Raw genomic sequence first — 22,391 nt, forward strand, 5'->3', positions numbered from 1 at the left:
TGCCGTACACAGGACTCTAAATCAGAGTCGATACTGGGCCACCACACGTGGGATCTGGCTTTCGCTTTCATCATTACTATACCCGGGTGTGTGCTGTGGAGATCCGAGATGAATGTCTCCCTGTCCTTTTTGGGTAGCACTTCACGGTTACCCCACAACAGGCAGTCTGCCTGAAAGGACAGCTCGTCCTTTCGCCGCTGGAATGGCTTGATTGGCTCTTGCATTTCAACAGGGATGCTGGCCCAGCTCCCATGCAGTACACAGTTTTTTTACTAGGGACAGCAGAGGATCTTGGCTAGTCCAAGTCCTAATCTGACGGGCTGTGACAGGTGATTTATCATTTTTAAACGCTTCCATGACCATTAACAAGTCTGCGGGCTGCGCCACCATCAACAAATCTGCAGGCTGCGCCACCATCAACAAGTTTGCAGGCTGTGCCATTTCCACCCCCGTGGTGTGCAATGGTAGTCGACTGAAAGCATCCGCACAGTTCTCGGTGCCTGGCCTGTGGCGAATGGTATAGTTATACGCTGATAGCGCGAGTGCCCACCATTGTATGTGGGCTGAGGCATTAATATTTATCCCCTTGTTTTCAGCGAACAGGGATATGAGGGGCTTGTGATCGGTTTCCAGCTCAAAATTTGAGGCGAAACAGGCACTCATCATTTTCTTTACTCCGAACACAGATGCTAATGCCTGTTTCTCAATCATGCTGTAGGCCCTCTCGGTCTTAGACAGGCCCTGGAAGCATAGGCGATAGGTTGCAACTTCCCCGCAACGTTAGCTTGTTGTAATACACACCCGACTCTGTACGACGACGCGTCACATGCTAGCACGAGTCTTTTACACGGGTTATACAATACAAGCAGCTTGTTGGAGCATAAAATGTTTCTGGCTTTCTCAAAAACAATTACTTGTTTTTTTCCCCATACCCAGTTCTCACCTTTGCACAATAACACATGTAGGGGCTCTAAAAGGGTGCTTAACCCCGATAGGAAGTTACCAAAATATTTGAGGAGTCCCAGGAACGACCGCAGCTCTGTGACATTCTGTGTCCTGGGCGCGTTCCTGATAGCCTCTGTCTTGGGGTCTGTGGACCGAATGCCATCCACCACGATCTTTCTCCCCAAAAACTCCACTTCTGTTGCCATGAAGACGCATTTCGACCTCTTCAGCCGCAGCCCTACGTGATCCAGTCACTGGACGACCTCCTCCAGGTTTTGTAGGTGCTCGGCGGTGTCCCAACCTGTGACCAATATGTCGTCCTAAAGGACCACCGTGTGTGGTACTGACTTGAATAGGCTCTCCATGTTTCTCTGGAAGATCGCTGCAGCCGACCAGATTCCAAACGGGCATCTGTTGTAGATGAACAGTCCCTTGTGCGTGTTGATGCCGGTGAGGCCCTTTGAAAACTCCTCCAGCTCCTGCATCATGTAGGCCGAAGACAGGTGGAGTTTGGTGAACGTCTTGCCTCCTGCCAGCGTCGCAAATAGGTCGTCTGCCTTAGGTAGCGGGTATTGGTCCTGTAGCGAGAAACGATTAATAGTTACTTTATAATCGCCGCAAATCCTGACCGTGCCATCACTTTTGAGTACTGGAACAATCGGGCTGGCCCACTCGCTGAATTCCACTGGGGAGATGATGCCCTCGCGTTGCAGCCTGTCCAGTTCGATTTCCACTCTCTCCCTCATCATGTGAGCTGCCGCTCGCGCCTTGTGGTGAATGGGTCGTGCCTCTGGGACCAAGTGGATCTGCACCTTCGCCTCGGAAAAGTTTACAATGACTGGCTCAAAAAGGGAAGGAAATTTGTTAAGAACCATGAGGCCTCATCGACATGTGATAGCGCTCGGCTGCCATCCCAGTGCCAGCGGATTTTGCCCAGCCAGCTCCTTCCAAGCAGTGTGGGGCCATCGCCCAGGACAATCCAGAGTGGCAGTTCGTGCACCATGCCCTCGTAGATGACCTTGACCATGGCGCTGCCCAGGAGAGTGATAAGCTCTTTGGTGTACGTTCTCAATTTCGTGTGAATGGAGCTCAGGGCTGGTCTGAGTGCCTTGTTGCACGACATTCTCTCAAACATCTTTTTACTCATGATGGATTGGCTAGCGCCAGTGTCCAGTTCCATGGCTATGGGTAAGCCATTCAATTTTACGTTTAGCATTATAGGTGGACATTTCATCGAAAATGTGTGCACCCCGTGTACTTCAGCATCTGCCTCCTCTCTCTAAGGCTTGAAATTGCTTTGATCCATCATGAACCAATCTTCCTCTGCCATGTGGTGGTTAGCAGGTTTTGCAGAGCTTGCAGCTGGTTTGCAAGCTCGTTGGAGGTGCCCCATTGTTCCCACAGCTTTTGCAAACATACCCTTTGAAGCGGCATGAATAGGCTGAATGGAAGCCACCACAACGCCAACAAGGTGTGAATTGCTTTGCATTCATCCTTTGTTGCAGACTCTGAGTCTTCTGGGTTACCTGAGGCCGACTGGCAGTTGCAGACTCGTAGGTTTTGCCCTGTAAATTTCTGCTCGCAAACACAGTTCCGGTTAATTTATGAACATTGCTAGCACTTGTGTGCTGAGAGATTTGTTTGGTGTTATCACTGGTGGACATAAACGCCTGTGCTATCGCAATGGCTTAACTGAGGGTCAATGTCTCTGCAGTCAAAAGTTTTCGTAGGATGGTCTCGTGGCCAATGCCCAGTACAAAAAAGTCTCTGAGCATTTGCTCCAGGTCGGCATCAAACTCACATTGTCCTGCAAGTTGCCTTAGCTCAACGACGTACCTCACCATATCCTGACCTTCAGATCGCTGCCACATGTAGAACCGATATCTCGCCATCAGCACGTTGTCCCTCGGGTTAAGATGCTCCCGAACCAGTGTACACAGCTCCTCATACAACTTATCTGTGGGTTTCACCAGAGCCAGAAGATTCTTCATGAGGCTGTAGGTCGGTGCCCCGCTATCAGCGTATAACTATACCATCCGCCACAGGCCAGGCACCGAGAACTGTGCGGATGCTCTCAGTCGGCTACCATTGCCCACCACGGGGGTGGAAATGGCGCAGCCTGCAACCTTGTTGAAGGTGGCGCAGCCTGCAGACTGTGAGGAGGACCGCTCTCCTTTTTGCAGCGCTTCCTTCTCCATCCAGCTCGTTGGCTACAAAGTACTGGTTAGCCGTTTGACATAGGCTTCCCAGTCCTCACCCTCCGAGAACTTCTCCAGGATGCCCACAGTTTGCTGCATCTTTGCGTTGGATTCGTATTCTTGTCGCCAGTTATTGTGTTCCTAACACAAATGAGGCTGCACACAGGGAGGTTAAAGCAACAGTGAGATCAGTCTTTAATAAGATACTCCAGAGTGAGGAACAGGCCTTAGAGGCCAGCTTATATACAGTGCTCCCAAGGAAGATCCCTTGGGACTTCAGGGGATGAGCTCCCTGGTGGCGGAACATGGGAGTGCATGTTTTATAGATAACATAAGAACATAAGAATTAGGAACAGGAGTAGGCCATCTAGCCCCTCGAGCCTACTCCGCCATTCAACAAGATCATGGCTGATCTGGCCGTGGACTCAGCTCCACTTACCCGCTCGCTCCCCGTAACCCTTAATTCCCTTATTGGTTAAAAATCTATCTATCTGTGATTTGAATACATTCAATGAGCTAGCCTCAACTGCTTCCTTGGGCATAGAATTCCACAGATTCACAACCCTCTGGGAGAAGAAATTCCTTCTCAACTCAGTTTTAAATTGGCTCCCCCGTATTTTGAGGCTGTGTCCCCTAGTTCTAGTCTCCCCGACCAGTGGAAACAACCTCTCTGCCTCTATCTTGTCTATCCCTTTCATTATTTTAAATGTTTCTATAAGATCACCCCTCATCCTTCTGAACTCCAATGAGTAAAGACCCAATCTACTCAATCTATCATCATAAGGCAATCCTCTCATCTCCGGAATCAGCCTGGTGAATAGTCTCTGTACCCCCTCCAAAGCTAGTATATCCTTCCTTAAGTAAGGTGACCAAAACTGTACGCAGTACTCCAGGTGCGGCCTCACCAATACCTTATACAGTTGCAGCAGGACCTCCCTGCTTTTGTACTCCATCCCTCTCGCAATGAAGGCCAACATTCCATTCCATTAACAACATCATCCCATCCTCGTCGCCAGTAATTGTGTTCCTAACACAGATGAGGCTGCACACAGGGAGGTTAAAGTAACAGTGACCTCAGTCTTTAATAAGACACTCCAGAGTGAGGAACAGGCCTTAGGGGCCGGCTTATATACAATGCTCCCAAGGGATACTGGGATCCCTTGGGACTTCAGGGGATGAGCTCCCTGGTCGCGGAACAGGGGAGTGCATGCTTTACAGATACACAAACAGATAGAGTGTATTATGATGTCACCAGTATATCTACAGCTACTATTGAGAGCCTTCGTGTCATGTTTGCTACTCATGGTTTGCCTGACATTGTTGTGAGCGACAATGGACCTTGGTTCACAAGTCTTGAGTTTCAGGAGTTCATGAAACTCAATGGTATCAGATATGTGAGGTCAGCTCCATCCAAACCTGCTTCTAATGGTCAAGCAGAGCGTGCTGTTCAAACGATCAAGCAGAGTATGAAACGTGTAACTCAGTGTTCACTGCAGACTTGTCTGTAACATATATTGCTCAGTTACAGGACAAGATCTCATACGCTTACTGGGGTTTCCCCTGCTGAACTACTGATGAAGAGAAATCTCAAGACCAAGCTTTCTCTTGTTCATCCATATCTGAATGATCATGTTGAAAACAGACGTCAAAGTCAGCAATGGTATCATGATCGTGCTGCTGTGTCACGTGACATCTCTGTCAACGATCCGGTTTATGTACTGAACTCTGGTCAAGGTCCAAAGTGGATCGCCGGCACTGTTACAGCCAAGGAGGGTAACAGAGTGTTTATTGTCAAGCTCAAGAATGGGCAAACATGCAGGAAACATGTTGATCAGGTAAAACTGCGGCACACAGATGAAGAACCGTTTGAGGAAGATGCAATCAGTGACCAACCAACCAATGTTCATTCATCAGAGGACTTCGCTATCATTACTGAACCTGGACCTCCAGTCTCTGATGTGGTCATTACCACTCCCATCAGATCGGTTACTTAGCCTTCAGTCACAACTGACTCAGAACGCTCGCCTAGAACTAAAGTTGAACTGAGACGATCAACTCGTGAGAGGAAAGTCCCAGACCGTCTTAATTTGTAAAGAGACTGATATTAAAATCTTGAAAGGGGATGATGTTATGTATTGATGCTTGAGGTTACCAGACACCAGGGGGCGTCACTGTCGTAGGTCATCGGGCTGTGCACGCATGTGTGCGGTCACTGGTATATAAGCGCGGGTACTATGTCACGTGGGTACTATGTCACGTGGGTACTTTGAGCACGAATAAAGTTGGATCAGGTTTACACCTGAGGCCGTTTACAGTAACAAGACTCTTTGAGTCATTACAAAAGGGATAGACCGAGTAATTGCAGGCCAGTCAGCCTAACTTCGGTGATAGGAAAATTATTAGAAAAAATTGTGAGGGACAGGATAAATCTTCATTTGGAAAGCCATGGATTAATCAAGGACAGTCTGCATGGATTTGTCAAGGGAAGGTCGTGTTTGACTAAATTGATTGAATTTTTCGAGAAGGTAACCAGGATGGTCGATGAGGGCAGTGCATATGATGTAGTCTACATGGATTTTAGCAAAGCTTTTGATAAGGTCCCACATGGCAGACTGGTCATGAAAGTAATAACCCATGGGATCCAGGGCAAAGTGGCAAGTTGGATCCAAAATTGGCTCAGAGGCAGGAAGTAAAGTGTAATGGTTAATGGGTGTTTTTGTGACTGGAAGGCTGTATCCAGTGCTGTTCTGCAGGGCTCAGTACTGGGTCCCTTGCTTTCTGTGCTATATATCAATGACTTAGACTTAAATGTTGGGGGCATGAATAAGAAGTTTATAGATGATACTAAAATAGGCTGTGTGGTTGATGAAGAAGAAAGCTGCGGACTGCAGGAAGATATCTATGTACTGGTCAGATGGGCACAACAGTGGCAAATGGAATTCATAGATTTAAAAAGTAATTGGGAGGCGGTTTAGAGAAGATCTGAGGGGAAATGTGTTCACCCAGAGGGTGGTGGGGGTCTGGAACTCACTGCCTGAAAGGGTGATATAGGCAGAAACCCTCACCACATTTAAAAGATACTTGGATGTGCACTTAAAGTGCCGTAACCTACAGGGTTACGGACCAATAGCTGGAAAGTGGGATTAGGCTGGATAGCTCTTGGTCAGCCGGCGCGGACACGATAGACCGAAATAGCCTCCTTTCATGCTGTAAATTTTGATGATTCTATATCACTTTTTTGTTGAAAATTCCTGACCAGGACGCAAACTGTTTCCCGGGCAGACTGCCACGATTTGCGTGCCCAAATCCTATAAGCCGAAAATCCAGCCCCTACTCTTTCTATTTGGCTTATTTTTTTACCCCTCCCTAGCCCATTTGTATTACTGCCAAGCTAAGTTGAGTAACCCCATATAAATGTGGGATTGAACCTAGAGCCGTCTTGATCTTTGCTGGCTCTATACCAAATTCCTCTGTCTATGTTTATAATGGAAACTGCCAATGTTAACTTTGTTTTAATTACACCCTCATGCCAGTGGAGTAATGTCTTAGTTTTCCATCTCCCATGTTATCAGCTGATATTGCAGAAAAACCCTTATGTTCCAACCACCTCTACCTCTCTGCTTCCCAAATTGCTCTGTGTCTTGCCATGTAAAAGTACATTAAAATATTGTATTTTAAAAAAAATCTGATTTCAAAATGGTGACGGAATAATATCTTCACCCTCTGGTCCAATTATCCTCTGCTCTCTAACCACACCTCAACAGAAGACTACACTCTGTTTTGACTCCTGGTGTATAATGTCACTCGAGACTGACTAGTGCGTAGTTGTAAATATTTTATGTAAGATGTGTCACACTAAACTTTGAGATAGTGAATATTTTGATTTTGGCTTATTAAATAACTATTTGCTGTCTGGATTATAGCGGAGAAGATGGAGAAAAAGTGGAAAAATTTACAGAACAGAAACCTCGACGAAGAAGGAGGCAGCGGCACACACAGAAAGTAGAAGAACCAGACGTACAGGAATCTGCCTTCTGGAAGAAAATCACAGCATACCAACAGAAGCTACTCGTAAGTGTAATATTTTAGTTATGGTGAGGACATCAGTGTAGATTCAGTGGATTCTTTGCCCAGTTCAACTTCAAAAATTGATTGTTACAAACTATTTTCTACCTGCATCTTTTGTCTTGGCATACTTCAAATTCCATGCAGTAAGTATGACAAGGTTGCACGACTTTTGCTATTTCAACAATCTGCCAAATTAAGGCAAGGTAAAAGTAAGGACTGCAATTAATCTTCAATTATGATAAAAAGCCAGCAATTCACCACACACAGGAAATTGTTCATATTATTTCACTCTGTACTTGTGACCAGTGAATAAAATGAATTGGGCAGTAAAGTTACTCACATGAAGATAGTTTATTTCTAGTCACACAAAGCAATGTTAAACGCAACATTTTGGTTAGAAAATAATCTCAATTTATGGATGTCCATTCATTTCAAAGCTTCTGGAAGGAAGGAAGTGTGAGGTGGGAAGTAATTTTTAGTTTGAGAACAAAAGGAAAGCCTGGCAGTTGCTGATCGCCCACCCGTTGTACACCCCACCTATCTTTTATTTCCATTGAAGTCGATTGAAAGGAAAATCAGGCCAGGTGTATAATGGGCGGCCAACCTACAACTCTCAGTATTCCGCCCGTGCCCAAACTGAAAGCTACCCCTGCGCTCTTCCGTATTTATTCTGAGAATTTAATTTTTATTCCCTATTTGCCTTTTTTTTTAACTACCAGCTTTCTTGCGTCATTTCCTGAACGTGTTGATTTATTTTTGGAGTACACCAGGCGCACTTCCCTTACTATCCGTTATTTATTCCTGACCTTGGCAAGAAATTGCTGGGACAGTTGAAGCTTTCAAGACTGAGATTGATCATTAATTGATTTTGTTACATTAAGGGTTTCAAGGGATTATGCAGCAAAGTCCTGTAAATAGAGTTCAGGTACAGATCTGCCATGATCTAATTAAATGACGGAACAGGCTTGAGGGGCTGAATGGCCTACTCCTGTTCCTATGTTCAATCAGAGAGGACATGACAGGCAAGTCTAATTCTGTCCCCAGGCAACACTCACAGATGTGCACCTCCAGCAGGGGTGGCTGGGCTCCTAGTACTAGTCCAGGTGAGATCAGATATTCAAGTACAGACCGCGGATCAAACGTGGAACCTCCTGGGTTATCACTGAGCTGTTGGGCAGACAACCTTTTTTTTTGTCTTTAAGTTTTTCCTTAAAATTGTCCTAAGTTCAGACCATTTGAAGTGTTGCTTTCCTAAAATAATTACACTATATTTTGAGGTATATTTAACATCATTAGAATTTTGTTTATATTAAAACATTGCACAATACATTTGTTCCTATCTTTATAGAATTACTTTGCACGTAACTTCTACAACATGAGGATGCTGGCATTGTTTGTAGCCTTTGCAATTAACTTCATTCTCCTCTTCTATAAGGTAAGGTGTTTGATTTTTTGTATAATTTTATTGTATAATTCTGGGGGAGAATCTAATCATAGACTGTGTGCCAAAAGACAACTTCTTGTTGTCCAGAATTGTTGTAAATTGACGTTCTTCATGTTGGCTATTTTTCTCATTATGATTTTTTAAATCACTGACACAATTGATGTAACAATACATGATGATGTATTCTCTATTATTATCAAAGTTAATGAGTCTGTTGACATTTGTTAATGCATTCCTTAATTCAGATTACATTTTTCATTAAACGAATCAAAATATGTCAGCAGTAAGACTGCTATTAACTGTTACCTAAGGGCCGATTTTCACCCTGCCCGTCCAGCAGACGTGAGAGGGAAACCCGGCAGAATGCCGCGGGGTCCTTCCTTAAATATGCAGATTGGATTCTGATCATCAGGGCTCATCTACAGTTTTAGCTGGGGGCCTGCGCGAGGAAACCATTGTAACTCCCCTGCAAGGCCAACCTGGCGGCAGGAGGAGCTGGGACCAGACGATGCCGAGAACGGTAAGTGTTTCTTTGTATTCTTGTGGGCCTGGAGGAACAGGAGTGTTCCTCTGGGTGCCACAGAGAAATCTTGGGCCTCCCCTAGCACGGGCTTCCCTCCCCCGACCATGATGCCCTCCCGACCTTCCTCCTAACAACTTAGCTGAGTGCCGGGGCCCGTTCCTTCAGGTCCCACTGGTGGCCTAAAACTCGGTTACTGCGGGTACATAGTGGTTATGCTAGTAATCTAGAGGCCTGAACTAATGATTGAGAGACATGTTCAAATCCCACCACGGCAGCTAGGGTATTTCAACTCAATTAATTAAATAAATCTGGAATAAAACGCTAGTATCAGTAATGGTAACCATGAAACTATCGGATTGTCAAAAAAAACATCTGGTTCACTACTGTCCTTTCGGGAAGGAAATCTGCCGTCCTTACCCGGTCTGGCCTATATGTGACTCCAGACCCACAGCAATATGGTTGACTCTTAATTGCTCTCTGAAATGGCCTAGCAAGCCACTCAGTTGTAACAGACCGCTACGAGAAACAATAACAAGAATAAAACCCGACGGATCACCCGGCATCGACCTCGGCACCGGCTTCGGACACACCAATGGCACACCGAGCCCAGTCAACCCAGCAAAATCCTGCTCACAAGCATCCTGGGGACATGTGCCAAAATTGGGAGAGCTGTCCCAAAGACTAGTCAAGCAACAGCTTGACATAGTCATACTCACAGAATCATACCTTTCAGCCAATGTCCCAGACTCCTCCATCACCATCCCTGGGTCTGTCCTGTCCCACCGGCAGGACAGACATAGAAATATAGAAACATAGAAAATAGGTGCAGGAGTAAGCCATTCGACCCTTCGAGCCTGCACCACCATTCAATAAGATCATGGCTGATCATTCACCTCAGTACTCCTTTCCTGCTTTCTCTCCATACCCCTTGATCCCCTTAGCCGTAAGGGCCATATCTAACTCCCTCTTAAATATATCCAATGAACTGGCATCAACAACTCTCTGCAGCAGGGATTTCCACAGGTTAACAACTCTCTGAGTGAAGAAGTTTCTCCTCATCTCAGTCCTAAATGGCCTACACCTTATCCTAAGACTATGTCCCCTGGTTCAGGACTTCCCCAACATCGGGAACATTCTTCCCGCATCTAACCTGTCCAGTCCCGTCAGAATCTTATACATTTCTATGAGATCACCTCTCATCCTTCTAAACTCCAGTGAATAAAGACCCAGTTGATCCAGTCTCTCCTCATATGACAGTCCAGCCATCCCTGGAAACAGTCTGGTGAACCTTCGCTGCACTCCCTCAATAGCAAGAACGTCCTTCCTCAGATTAGGAGACCAAAACTGAACACAATATTCCAGGTAAGGCCTCACTAAGGCCCTGTACAACTGCAGTAAGACCTCCCTGCTCCTATACTCAAATCCCCTAGCTATGAAGGCCAACATACCATTTGCCGCCCTCACTGCCTACTGCACCTGTATGCCAACTTTCAATGACTGATGAACCATGACACCCAGGTCTTGTTGCACCTCCCCTTTTCCTTATCTGCCGCCATTCAGATAATATTCTGCCTTCCTGTTTTTGTCCCCAAATGGATAACCTCACATTTATCCACATTATACTGCATCTGCCATTCATTTGCCCACTCACCGAACCTGTCCAATTCACCCTGCAGCCTCTTAGCGTCCTCCTCACAGCTCACACCACCATCCAGTTTAGTGTCATCTACAAACTTGGAGATATTACACTCAATTCCTTCATCTAAATCATTAATGTATATTGTAAAGAGCTGGGGTCCCAGCACTGAGCCCTGCGATGCTCCACTAGTCACTGTCTGCCATTCTGAAAAGGACCCGTTTATCCCGACTCTCTGCTTCCTGTCTGCCAACCAGTTCTCTATCCACGTCAGTACATTACCCCCAATACCATGTGCTTTGATTTTGCACATCAATCACTTGTGCGGGACCTTGTCAAAAGCCTTTTGAAAGTCCAAATACACCACATCCACTGGTTCTCCCTTGTCCACTCTGCTAGTTACATCCTCAAAAAAACTCCAGAAGATTCGGCAAGCATGATTTCCCTTTCATAAATCTTTGCTGACTTGGACCGATCCTATCACTGCTTTCCAAATGCGCTGCTATTTCATCCTTAATGATTGATTCCAACATTTTACCCACTACTAATGTCACGCTAACCAGTCTATAATTACCCATTGTCTCTCTCCCTTCTTTTTTAAAAAGTAATATTACATTAGCTACCCTCCAATCCATAAGAACTGATCCAGAGTTGATAGACTGTTGGAAAATGATCACCAATGCATCCACTATTTCTAAGGCCACTTCCTTAAGTATTCTGGGTTGCAGATTATCAGGCCCTGGGGATTTATCGCCCTTCAATCCCATCAATTTCCCTAACACAATTTCCCGCCTAATAAGGATATCGTTCAGTTCCTCCTTCTCACTAGACCCTCTGTCCCCTTGTATATTCGGATGGTTATGTTGAATACCCCTGGATGTTGAGTTCCCAGCCTTGGTCACCCTGGAGCCATGTCTCCGTGATGAACCGAAGTATTTGTTCAATTGGTCTGCCATTTCTTTGTTCCCCATTATAAATTCACCTGAATCCGACTGCTAGGGACCTACATTTGTCTTCACTAATCTTTTTCTCTTCACATATTTATAGAAGCTTTTGCAGTCAGTTTTTATGTTCCCTGCAAGCTTCCTCTTATACTCTATTTCCCCTCTCTTAATTAAACCCTTAGTCCTCCTCTGTTGAATTCTAAATTTCTCCCAGTCCTCAGGTTTGTTGCTTTTTTTAGACAATTTATATACCCCTTCCTTGGTTTTACCACTATCCTTAATTACCCTTGTTAGCCACAGTTGAGCCACTTTCCCCGTTTTATTTTTACTCCAGACAGGGATGTACAATTGCTGAAGTTCATCCATGTGATCTTTAAATGTTTGCCATTGCTTATCCACCGTCAACCCTTTAAGTATCTTTTGCCAGTCGATTCTAGCCAATTCACACCTCATACCATCAAAGTTACCTTTCCTTAAGTTCAGGACCCTAGTTTCCGAATTAACTGTGTCATTCTCCATCTTAATAAAGAATTCTACCATATTATGGTCACTCTTCCCCAAGGGACCTCGCACAACAAGATTGCTAATTAGTCCCTTCTCATCACACATCACCCAGTCTAGGATGGCCAGTTCTCGAGTTGGTTCCTCGATATATTGGTCAAGAAAACCATCCCTAATACACTCCAGGAAATCCTCCTCCACCGCATTGCTACCAGTTAGGTTAGCCCAATCAATATGTAGATTAAAGTCGCCCATGATAACTGCTGTACCTTTATTGCACGCATCCCTAATTTCTTGCTTGATGCTGTCCCCAACCTCACTACTACTGTTTGGTGGCCTGTACACAACTCCCACTAGCGTTTTCTGCTCTTTGGTATTCCGTAGCTCCACCCATCATCCAAGCTAATGTCCTTCCTTACTATTGCATTAATTTCCTCTTTAACCAGCAACACCACCCCACCTCCTTTTCCTTTCTGTCTATCCTTCCTAAATGTTGAATATCCCTGGATGTTGAGTTCCCAGCCTTGGTCACCCTGGAGCCATGTCTCCGTGATGCCAATTACATCATATCCGTTAACTGCTATCTGCGCAGTTAATTAGTCCACCTTATTCCGAATACTCCTCGCATTGAGGCACAGGGCCTTCAGGCTTGTCTTTTTAACACACTTTACCCCTTTAGAATTTTGCTGTAATGTGGCCTTTTTGTTTTTTGCCTTGGGTTTCTCTGCCCTCCGCTTTTACTATTCTCCTTTGTACCTTTTGCTACTGCCTCCATTTTATTTCTCTCTGTCTCGCTGCATAGATTCCCATCCCCCTGCCATATTAGTTTAACTCCTCCCCAATAGCACTAGCAAACACTCCCCCTAGGACATTGGTTCCGGTTCTGCCCAGGTGCAGACCGTCCGGTTTGTACTGGTCCCACCTCCCCCAGAACCGGTTCCAGTTTCCCAGGAATTTGAATCCCTCCCTCCTGCACCACTCCTCAAGCCACGCATTCATCTTAGCTATCCTGCTATTTCTAGTCTGACTAGCACGTGGCACTGGTAATCCTGAGATTACTACCTTTGAGGTCCTGCTTTTTAATTTAACTCCTAGCTCCCTAAATTCAGCTTGTAGGACCTAATCCCATTTTTTATCTATATCGTTGGTACTTATATGCACCACGACAACTGGCTGTTCACCTTCCCCCTCCAAAATGCCCTGCAGCCGCTCCGAGATATCCTTGACCTAGGGAGGCAACATACCATCCTGGGCGAGCGTTCTGAGTCTGCTATGACTGGGGGCTGGGTAGCCGATCTGATGGGAGTGGCAATGACCATGTCAGGGATTGAAAGTCCAGATTCATTGATGACAGCGGAGTCCTCTGATGACTGAGGATCGGTTGGTTGGTCACTGATTATGTCTTCCTCAGACTGTTCCAGTTCATCCGTGGACCGCAGCTTTATCTGATCAACATGTTTCCTGCATGCTTGCGCATTTTTGAACTTGACGATAAACACTCTGTTACCCTCCTTGGCTGTAACAGTACCGGCGATCCACTTGAGACCTTGACCATAATTTAGTACATACACAGGATCTTTAACAGAAATGTCGCGTGACACAACAGCGCGATCATGATATCACTGCTGACTTTGATGACTGTATTCAACATGATCGTTCAAGTCAGGGTGGACAAGAGAGAGCTTGGTCTTGAGACCTCTCTTCATCAATAGTTCAGCAGGGGGAATCCCGGTAAGCGTGTGGGGTCTTGTTCTGTAACTAAGCAATATGCGTGACAAGCAAGTCTGCAGTGAACCTAGAGTTACACGTTTCATACTCTGCTTGATGGTTTGGACAGCATGCTCTGCTTGACCATTAGATGCGGGTTTGAATAGTCCTGACCTCATATGTTTGATACCATTGAGTTTCATTGAGCAAGGTCTGTTGTTGCTTACTACGATGTCGGGCAGACCATGAGTAGCAAACATAACACGAAGGCTCTCAATGGTAGCTGTGGATGTACTGAATGACATGATTATCCACTTGAAATATGCATCCACCGCAACTAAAAACATCTTTCTCAGGAAGGGACCTGCAAAGTCGATGTTGATCCTGGACCATGGTTTGGATGGCCATGACCACAGGCTCAGCGGCAATTCCGCTGGTGCTTTACTTAGCTGCATGCAAGTGTTGCTCTGATGCACACATGATTCCAGATCAGAGTCAATTCCAGGCCACCATACATGAGACCTGGCAATGGCTTTCATTGTGACAATACCAGGATGAGTGCTATGTAGATCACATTACTCTCTGCCTTTCTTGGGCATAACAACACGATTACCCGACAGTAAACAATCTGACTGAATGGATAGTTCGTCTTTGCGACGGTTGTAAGGTTTGGTCTCATCACCCATTTGCTTGGGTATGGCAGACCAATCACACTAAGGACACAACGTTTCACAACCAATAATATCGGGTCCTGGCTGTTCCAGGTCTTAACTTGTTGAGCCGTGACAGGGGTTCCTTCACTTTCAAAAGCATCCATAACTAACAGTAGGTCTGCAGGTTGTGACGTCTCCACTTCCGGTGTGGGCAATGGCAGACAGCTCAGTGCATCGACACAATTCTCAGTGCCAGGTCTATGGCAAATGACATAATCATAGGCAGATAATGTCAGCACCCACCTCTGGATGCGGGACGATGCATTGGTATTTATATCTCTGGTTTCTGAAAACAATGAAATGAGTGGCTTGTGATCTGTTTCCAGTTCAAATCGAAGAGGTACTGATGAATCTTTTTAACCCCATACACACAGGTAATGCTTCTTTTTCTACCATGCTGTAGGCTCTTTACGCCTTTGACAAAACTTTTAGAAGCATACGCAACAGGTTGTAGTTTACCCGACTCATTAGCTTGTTGGAGCACGCAACCAACTCCATATGATGAAGCATCACAGGCCAATACTAGACGCATATATGGATCATAATGTACCAGCAGCTTGTTAGAGCAACTCATCATCAGATGATCTTGAGACGCACCCAAACCCAGTTGTCGCCTTTTCTTAGCAGCATGTGCAGTGGCTCTAATGAAGTGCTCAATCTCGGTAGGAAATTACCGAAGTAGTTGAGTAGACCAAGGAACGAACGCAGCTCCGTCACATTTTGAGGCTTGGGTGCATTTTTGATGGCCTTGGTTTTCGAGTCTGTAGGTCTGATTCCGTCAGCAGCAATTTTCCTCTCCAGGAATTCGATTCCAGTTGCCATGAAGACGCACTTCGAACGTTTCAGTCTGAGTCCCACTTTGTCCAGACAATGTACAACCTCTTCCAGGTTGTTCAGATGTTCGGCGGTGTCACGACCTGTGACCAGGATGTTATTTTGGAACACAAAGGTTCTAGGGACGGACTTCAGTAGACTCTCCATATTCATCTGAAATATGGCTGCAGCCGAGCGAATTCCGAAAGGACACTTGTTGTAGAATGTTGGGGGAAAATCCCGAGGTAGAAATAAATCGACTCCGAGACTACGTTAGAGAGTTGAAAACACACACAGTTTATTAATACAAGGTACCAGGAGAGTTGTATGTAGGTCCCTCAACCAGGCAACAACTCAATTTGGGGTTACACAAAATGAGTATTTAAAGTCGTAAACCGCAAGGATCACATGTCACTGCTTCTACATGACCTGATCTTCTGGCATTTCAAAAAGTGCCTACACAACAATTTCTACAGTCATGTTTGTCCGGCTCACTTCCTTATCTTCGGCCAGCGTCTGGTGTGTGGTTGGTTTCTATGTTGCTCAGCGTCTTGTGACCTTTTCGCAATTGCTTATCTCATCCTGTCATTCAGTACATTTTCTAAAGCACAGCAATTTCTCACTAACGCTATTAACCATTCAATCCCTCATTTGGCCAAAATTTTTCAAATACATAATTCTAGGCTAACCTATACCCAGTCTTTATGCAGAAATTGGTGATGTGATGTGCCGGTTCCTGAGCCCCGGGGTTCTCCACTCCGAGGTCCAGGTTCCCATCTCCTGTTGCACCTCATTCTGCTGCTTGTAAAACCTCATCATGTAGCTGTTTTGGGCGTGTGTACGCCATCTTCTGAGACACCACTAGGTTCTCGTAGTTTGAGGGTGGTTGGGTTACAGGTCTGCTCGATAGTAAAGATGACAATGCTTTGCTTATACAACATTTAAGTAGCATACATAGGCAAGACAGCATTATTACCACCACCACAAAGGTAACCAGACCTTGGATTAGTGACGTTCCCATAGATCCTAACCACCCTGAGAACCAGTCCCACAACATGGAGGCTGGTGGCTGCTTAAGCTTTTTAACCTCTTCTTGGATATGCTCTGCCAGATTGGTAATTTCTTCCGAGCTATCTGGGATGTATGTACAACATTCGGCCCCCATGAGGTCACAGGTTCCCCCCTTTTCTGCCAACACATAGTCAAGGGCCATCCGATTTTGCAGAGCTACTGTGCGGAGGGCTACCATCTCTGCATTAACCTTAACTAGGGCTTCAGCTGTATCGTTGGCCACCTGTTCCAGGACGGAAGCCTTGTTAATGGATTCCCTTGCCAATTTACCCGCTCCATACCAGGGAAACGCAATGGCCCAGAATCACTAAATGGGATTGATTGTCGGGGGATTCCTTCCTCCGAGTGTGTGGGGACATGGGCACAGACCCAACAGCTGGCAATGTTGGCTTTTTTGGCATAGGTGTATGACATGTACAAAAGGTGTTCACATGTAACTCTCTCTTGGTCCGTGGGGGTACTCTGGCCTGAGTCCTCCCTAGGCTACATATTACAATTATACAAAAAAGCAAACTGCATATAATATCACGTAACACATTCATCTTGGATCATCTTTATTTCTTCTGGCGTTTTCTGCTGATGCATCCGCCTTCAGTTTCCTAGAATGTGTATGAAGGCAGGGTTATTTGTTTTGTTCGCTTGCGCTGGGGTCGTTGGATTCATATTCTTTCAGCTGAGACCAATGTTTCCATCGGCCAATCCCACCCATTTCTATGCAGGCGCACGTATCTCCGCTAATTAGGACTTCAAATGGGTCAGACCAACGGGGAGCAAACCCCGTTCGTCCTGGCAGACATTTTACCATTACCTTCGCGCCTACCTGTGGGACCTCTCCCTGGTCCTGCAATTCCTTCTGTTCATCCCTGCCTGTTTGCCGTTCCCTCACTTCCTTCCTCAATTCCTTAAGTCCTTAAGTTGCTTACTCAGTTCCAAGACGTACTTTCTAATCCGATCCCTCAGGGGTCCTACGTCGGATCCCCCAGTTATGATTCCTTCCGGCAGGTGAATCGCCCTGCCTGTCATCAACTCATATGGAGTTAATCCCCTCACTCGGTTAGGAATTGCCCTTTGTCTCATCAAGATTGTGGGTAGTAAATCCTCCCAAGCTTGTCCCGTCTCTTGGATGGCCTTTGCTAGGGCTGTTTTAAATGTCCTGTTCATACGTTCTACCATCTTTGTGGGTGGTAGGGGATATGAAACTTCTGTCTAATACCCAACATAGCACACACCTCCTTCATTATTTGTCCAGTAAAATGGGTTCCCTGGTCAGAATCGATTTGGATAGGGATGCCCCAACGTGGGATTACTTCCTCTGCCAATATTCGGGCCACCGTGATTGCGGTGCAGTTTCGCGTGGCGAACGCTTCTACCCACCGTGTAAACTGATCTATTATTACTAGACAGTATTTCTTGCCCTTGAGGATGGTAAAGGTCCCGTGAAGTCTCTCTGTATACATTCCCACAGCCCCCTTGGTCGTGGTTGGTGAGCCATTCTAACCTTAACGGCCTTTCCTGGGTTGTGCTGGGCACACGTGACACATTGCTGACAGTATTTAACTACGTCACGTCCCATTCCTGGCCACCACCAATCCCCAGTTATGTTTGTTATCACGTTCCATCCGACATGACTGATGCCATGGTGTAGTTCCATGAGCATTTGTCGAATACAAGCCGGGGTTATCACCTTCCCATCTTTCCTCCATACGAAGTCGTCATCCAGGCTCCCTCCTTTTGTGCCCCAATCTTTCTTTTCTTCATCACTTACATCGGCATGTAATCTCACAATGTCTATATCTTCCCTGGTAATGATACTACATACAACTTCTTCCTGAACTTCTAAGGATATACCTGCTTCCGTGTCGCTTTATCCGCTGCTTCATTGTCCCGTAGGTTATTGTTTACTACTTTCTGGTGAGCCTTAACCTTGATCACTGCTGCCTCTCAGGCTTCAGGTTTAATGGGGTATTGCTTATGAGGAGTGTGTTCGGGGCCAGGAATGACCACTGGCTTGGTCTTTACCAGCCACAATCCTGCTTTGATTGAGCCCACACTTCCCTCATTTGTTCGCATAATGGGCCGTAGTCTCCTGCTGTACCCCAATCTTGGGTGAGAAGTTGCACACTTCCGACCTTTGCATGATTGTGCAAATTAGTCTGTTCCCCGTACATCGTGATTTTGCGTCCTCCCTTATTTCTCCAAACTATTCTCTTATTCTGTGGGTACATTAGTGCCTCTAACTGTTCCAGGAGGTCGATCCCCAATATGGTCCCTTCTGCATTTGGGCATACATAAAATTGTGCTGGGATCAGAATACCGGCTATCTCCAATAGAATTTCTTCACTCTGGTGGGCTTTGGTGGCAGATCCTCCCACACCAGTTATATGGACTACATATTTAGTGGGTAAGGGAATATCTGTCATAGATACCGATGCTCCGGTATCCACTAACATATCACACTGCCGGCCCCCTAACAGCGCTGTTATGTGAATACGCGGATCCTCTCCCTGCCCCACGGGGGCCGCTGGCCTTCAGTCTCTTCCTAAGTCCCTCAGCACTGTGATTAGCTGCTGTCGGTTCATCTCCTCTACTCTAAGGCCTGACTGACTATTTATTTTCTCCTTGGGCGCCCAATATTTATCACTGGCATGTCCCTTTTTCCCGCACTTGTCACATCGGACAGTTGGTCTTTTGGGGCCCCTACAGTCGGCGGCAAAATGACCCATCTTGCCACAGTTGTAGCATTCCCTTCGGCCCGCACTCTTACTACTCTTAGTCATGGCCATTTTTTGTTTTATTCCCCCAGAGTTAATGTGGCATGCCCATTGGACAGCTTGGTCATCGGTGTCCGCGACTACCACCCCCATTTTTAAGATCTTTTGATAGTTGGCCGAAAGGCCGTCCTTAAACATTTTCGTGAAGACTGGGTCATCTCTGTTTGGGGCCGCCTGTCCCGAGGATTCTTGGTATTGGAACCATAACCTCTCTTCGTAGTCATTGGTGTTTTCTCCCTTTTTCTGGCGAGTCTGCATTATCAATCCCCAATTTGGAGTGGATGCTCCCATTAAGGCCTGTACAGCCTAGACAAACCCCGTTCTGGCAGCGTCCCGTTGTGCCCTTGTGGCATCCACGACAGGTATCCATGTGCCGTCACTGTGAGGGGGTGCTAGCCCTGTCCACCGGTCCTTTGGACACTTAGCCCAAACTATTTGGTGGACATCTGGCTCATGCATATCGTGGGTCTCATACAATTCTTCTAACTTTTGCCAAAATTCTACATTTCTCTTTCGTGGTTGTAGACTCCCCAAATCCTGATTCATCATGTGTTTTTCTGTGGAGGTGAAGGTGTAGTATTGATATCGGGGGTTCCCTCCCTGTACGCCCTGGGTTACCCTAAGAGGGGCTGCCCTTTCTGTATTTACTGAATCGTCATTTGACCCTTCCATCTCGGTCTCCTCATCAAAGGGAGGAGCCGAGGCCGCTACTGCGGCAACATAAGTCGGAGGGAGGTCATAGTCTGATCCCCCCCCACTTGCCGTTTGTTCATACCGCTCTCTCCATTTTTGATTCTCGGCTTCTGTCCCCTTACTTTTCTCTACTAATTGTTTGGTTTTACTTTGTAACACACATAACTGATATACTAAAAGTACTCTGGCTTTCTTTGCCTTTTTCTGTTTCTGTTTCTCCCACCAATTCTTTTGCTCCTTGGGGACAGCCAAGGGATCCCACTTGTCTTTAATCATTTTATCTATTAAACCCTTCTGGTCGTCTGCATAGAACCTACTAAGAGATCCTCCCGGCCCCCATTCAAGGTCTTCCCCCGGCGCCATTATGTGATCTGATCTTCCCTTGCTTCCGCTGCGAAATGAGTCTCTTCATGCATCCTATTTCTATTACGTCACTTATTTATTGCGATGGGATTATCCCTCAACTCTCACACCAGTTCATACGTATCACACAGTCACTCACAGGTTTCCGCCATCACTTTGTCCTCCCGGTGTTCCCTTTGACCTTAATCCTTGGCCATCACGTGGGGCATTTGCCCTTTTAATTCCGGCTCAAGTTAGGTGATTGAGATAGTTTGTGACAATTGAAGTGATGGGAACACTCGTTTCTCTTACACACCACTTATCTTACTTATTATTCTACTTTATCTTAATTTCTACTCACTGTGTCTGTTATCAAACCTCCCCGAGTCTCACTTGTTCTTTGGGTGTTCGGCAGCCTCACCCCTGCTGGTTCGACGTTCCAATTTCTGGGATGTCGTGAAATCCGACCTTATCCCCGTACGTTCAAGTCTCGGTCAGGAGAGCTTACCGGTACACCTTGCTCGCAGCACCAAAACTGTTGAACTAAAACCTACTCCGAGACTACGTTAGAGAATTGAAAACACACACAGTTTATTAATACAAGGTACATGGGAAGTTGTATTTAGGTCCTTCAACCAGGCAACAACTCAATTTGGTGTTACACAAAATGAGTATTTAAAGTCGTAAACTGCAAGGGTCACATGTCACTGCTTCTACATGACCTGATCTTCTGGCATTTCAAAAAGTGCCTACACAACAATTTCTACAGTCGTGTTTGTCCAGCTCACTTCCTTATCTTCGGCCAGCGTCTGGTGTGTGGTTGGTTTCTATGTTGCTCAGCGTCTTGTGACCTTTTCGCAATTACTTATCTCATTCTGTCATTCAGTACATTTTCTAAAGCACAGCAATTTTGCACTAACTCTATTAACCCTTCATAGATAAACAGTCCTTTATGACTGTTGATGCACGTAAGTTTCTTCGATGTCTCGACCAGCACCTGTATCATGTAGGCCAACGTCAGATCCAGTTTAGTGAACAACTTCCTCCCGGCTAGCGTTGCAAACAGGTCATCAGCCTTCAGTAACGGGTATTGATCCTGTTTCGAAACTCGGTTGATCGTAACCTTGTAGTCTCCACAAATCCTGACAGTGCCATCATTCTTCCAACACACGAACAATTGGGCTGGCCCATTCGTTAAATTCCAATGGTGATATGGCCCCTTCATGCTGGTGTCTGTCCAGTTCGATTTCAACCTTTTCCCTCATCATGTACGGAACCGCCCAAGCTTTATGATGGACGGGTCTTGCATCCGAGTCCACGTGGATCTGCACCTTGGCTCCTGTGAAATTGCCGATGCCTGGTTCAAACAGCGAGGGGAACTTGCTCTGCACTTGGGCACATGGAGTATCATCCTCCGACGACAACGCTTTGATATCATTCCAATTCCATTTGATTTTTTCGAGCCAATTCCTGCCCAAACAGCGTTGGACCATTGCTTGGAACAATCCATAATGGTAAATCGTGAATCGCAGATCATACGACACCTTGACTACTGCACTGGCAATCACTGTTATGAGTTCTTTACTGTACGTACGCAACTTGGCATTGACTGGACTCAGCTTAGGCCTCACAGCCTTAGTATCCCTCAGGTTGTCGAATGTCCTCTGGCTCATTGTTGATTGACTCGCACCCATGTCCAATTCCATCGGTACCGGCAAACCGTTAAGTTACACATTAATCATTATTGGTTGGCTCTTTGTTAGGAACGAATACAGTCCATACACTTCCTCCTCTGGTATCTCGGATTGCATATCCGGATCCGCGTTATACTGGTCGTCATCCTCCACGTGGTGTGTCGCAGCACACTTGCTCAGTTGCGGACACATGCACTGGAGATGCCCCAATCTTGAACAGCTCTTGCAAATGTACTGTTTAAACTGACACCGATGAGGCCGATGATGCCCCCACAACGCCAACATGGTGAAATCGGATTAATTCCCGTTGGCAGACTTTGGGCAGCCA

The 22,391-nt window shown here is 46.0% G+C and overlaps 1 protein-coding gene across 1 annotated transcript in view; it reads left to right on the plus strand.

The window, feature by feature from the left end:
- The window catches only part of ryr2a (ryanodine receptor 2a (cardiac)), a 924,147-nt gene that overhangs the window by 793,921 nt on the left and 107,835 nt on the right, over positions 1–22,391 (plus strand). Inside the window, exons 91-92 of the mRNA XM_070890953.1 lie at positions 7,067–7,214; positions 8,560–8,646. Of these exons, the coding sequence (XP_070747054.1) occupies positions 7,067–7,214; positions 8,560–8,646 (235 nt within the window). The remainder of the gene's footprint in view (positions 1–7,066; positions 7,215–8,559; positions 8,647–22,391) is intronic.

The sequence above is a fragment of the Pristiophorus japonicus genome, chromosome 9 (genome assembly GCF_044704955.1).
Source record: "Pristiophorus japonicus isolate sPriJap1 chromosome 9, sPriJap1.hap1, whole genome shotgun sequence".
NCBI lineage: Eukaryota > Metazoa > Chordata > Chondrichthyes > Pristiophoridae > Pristiophorus > Pristiophorus japonicus.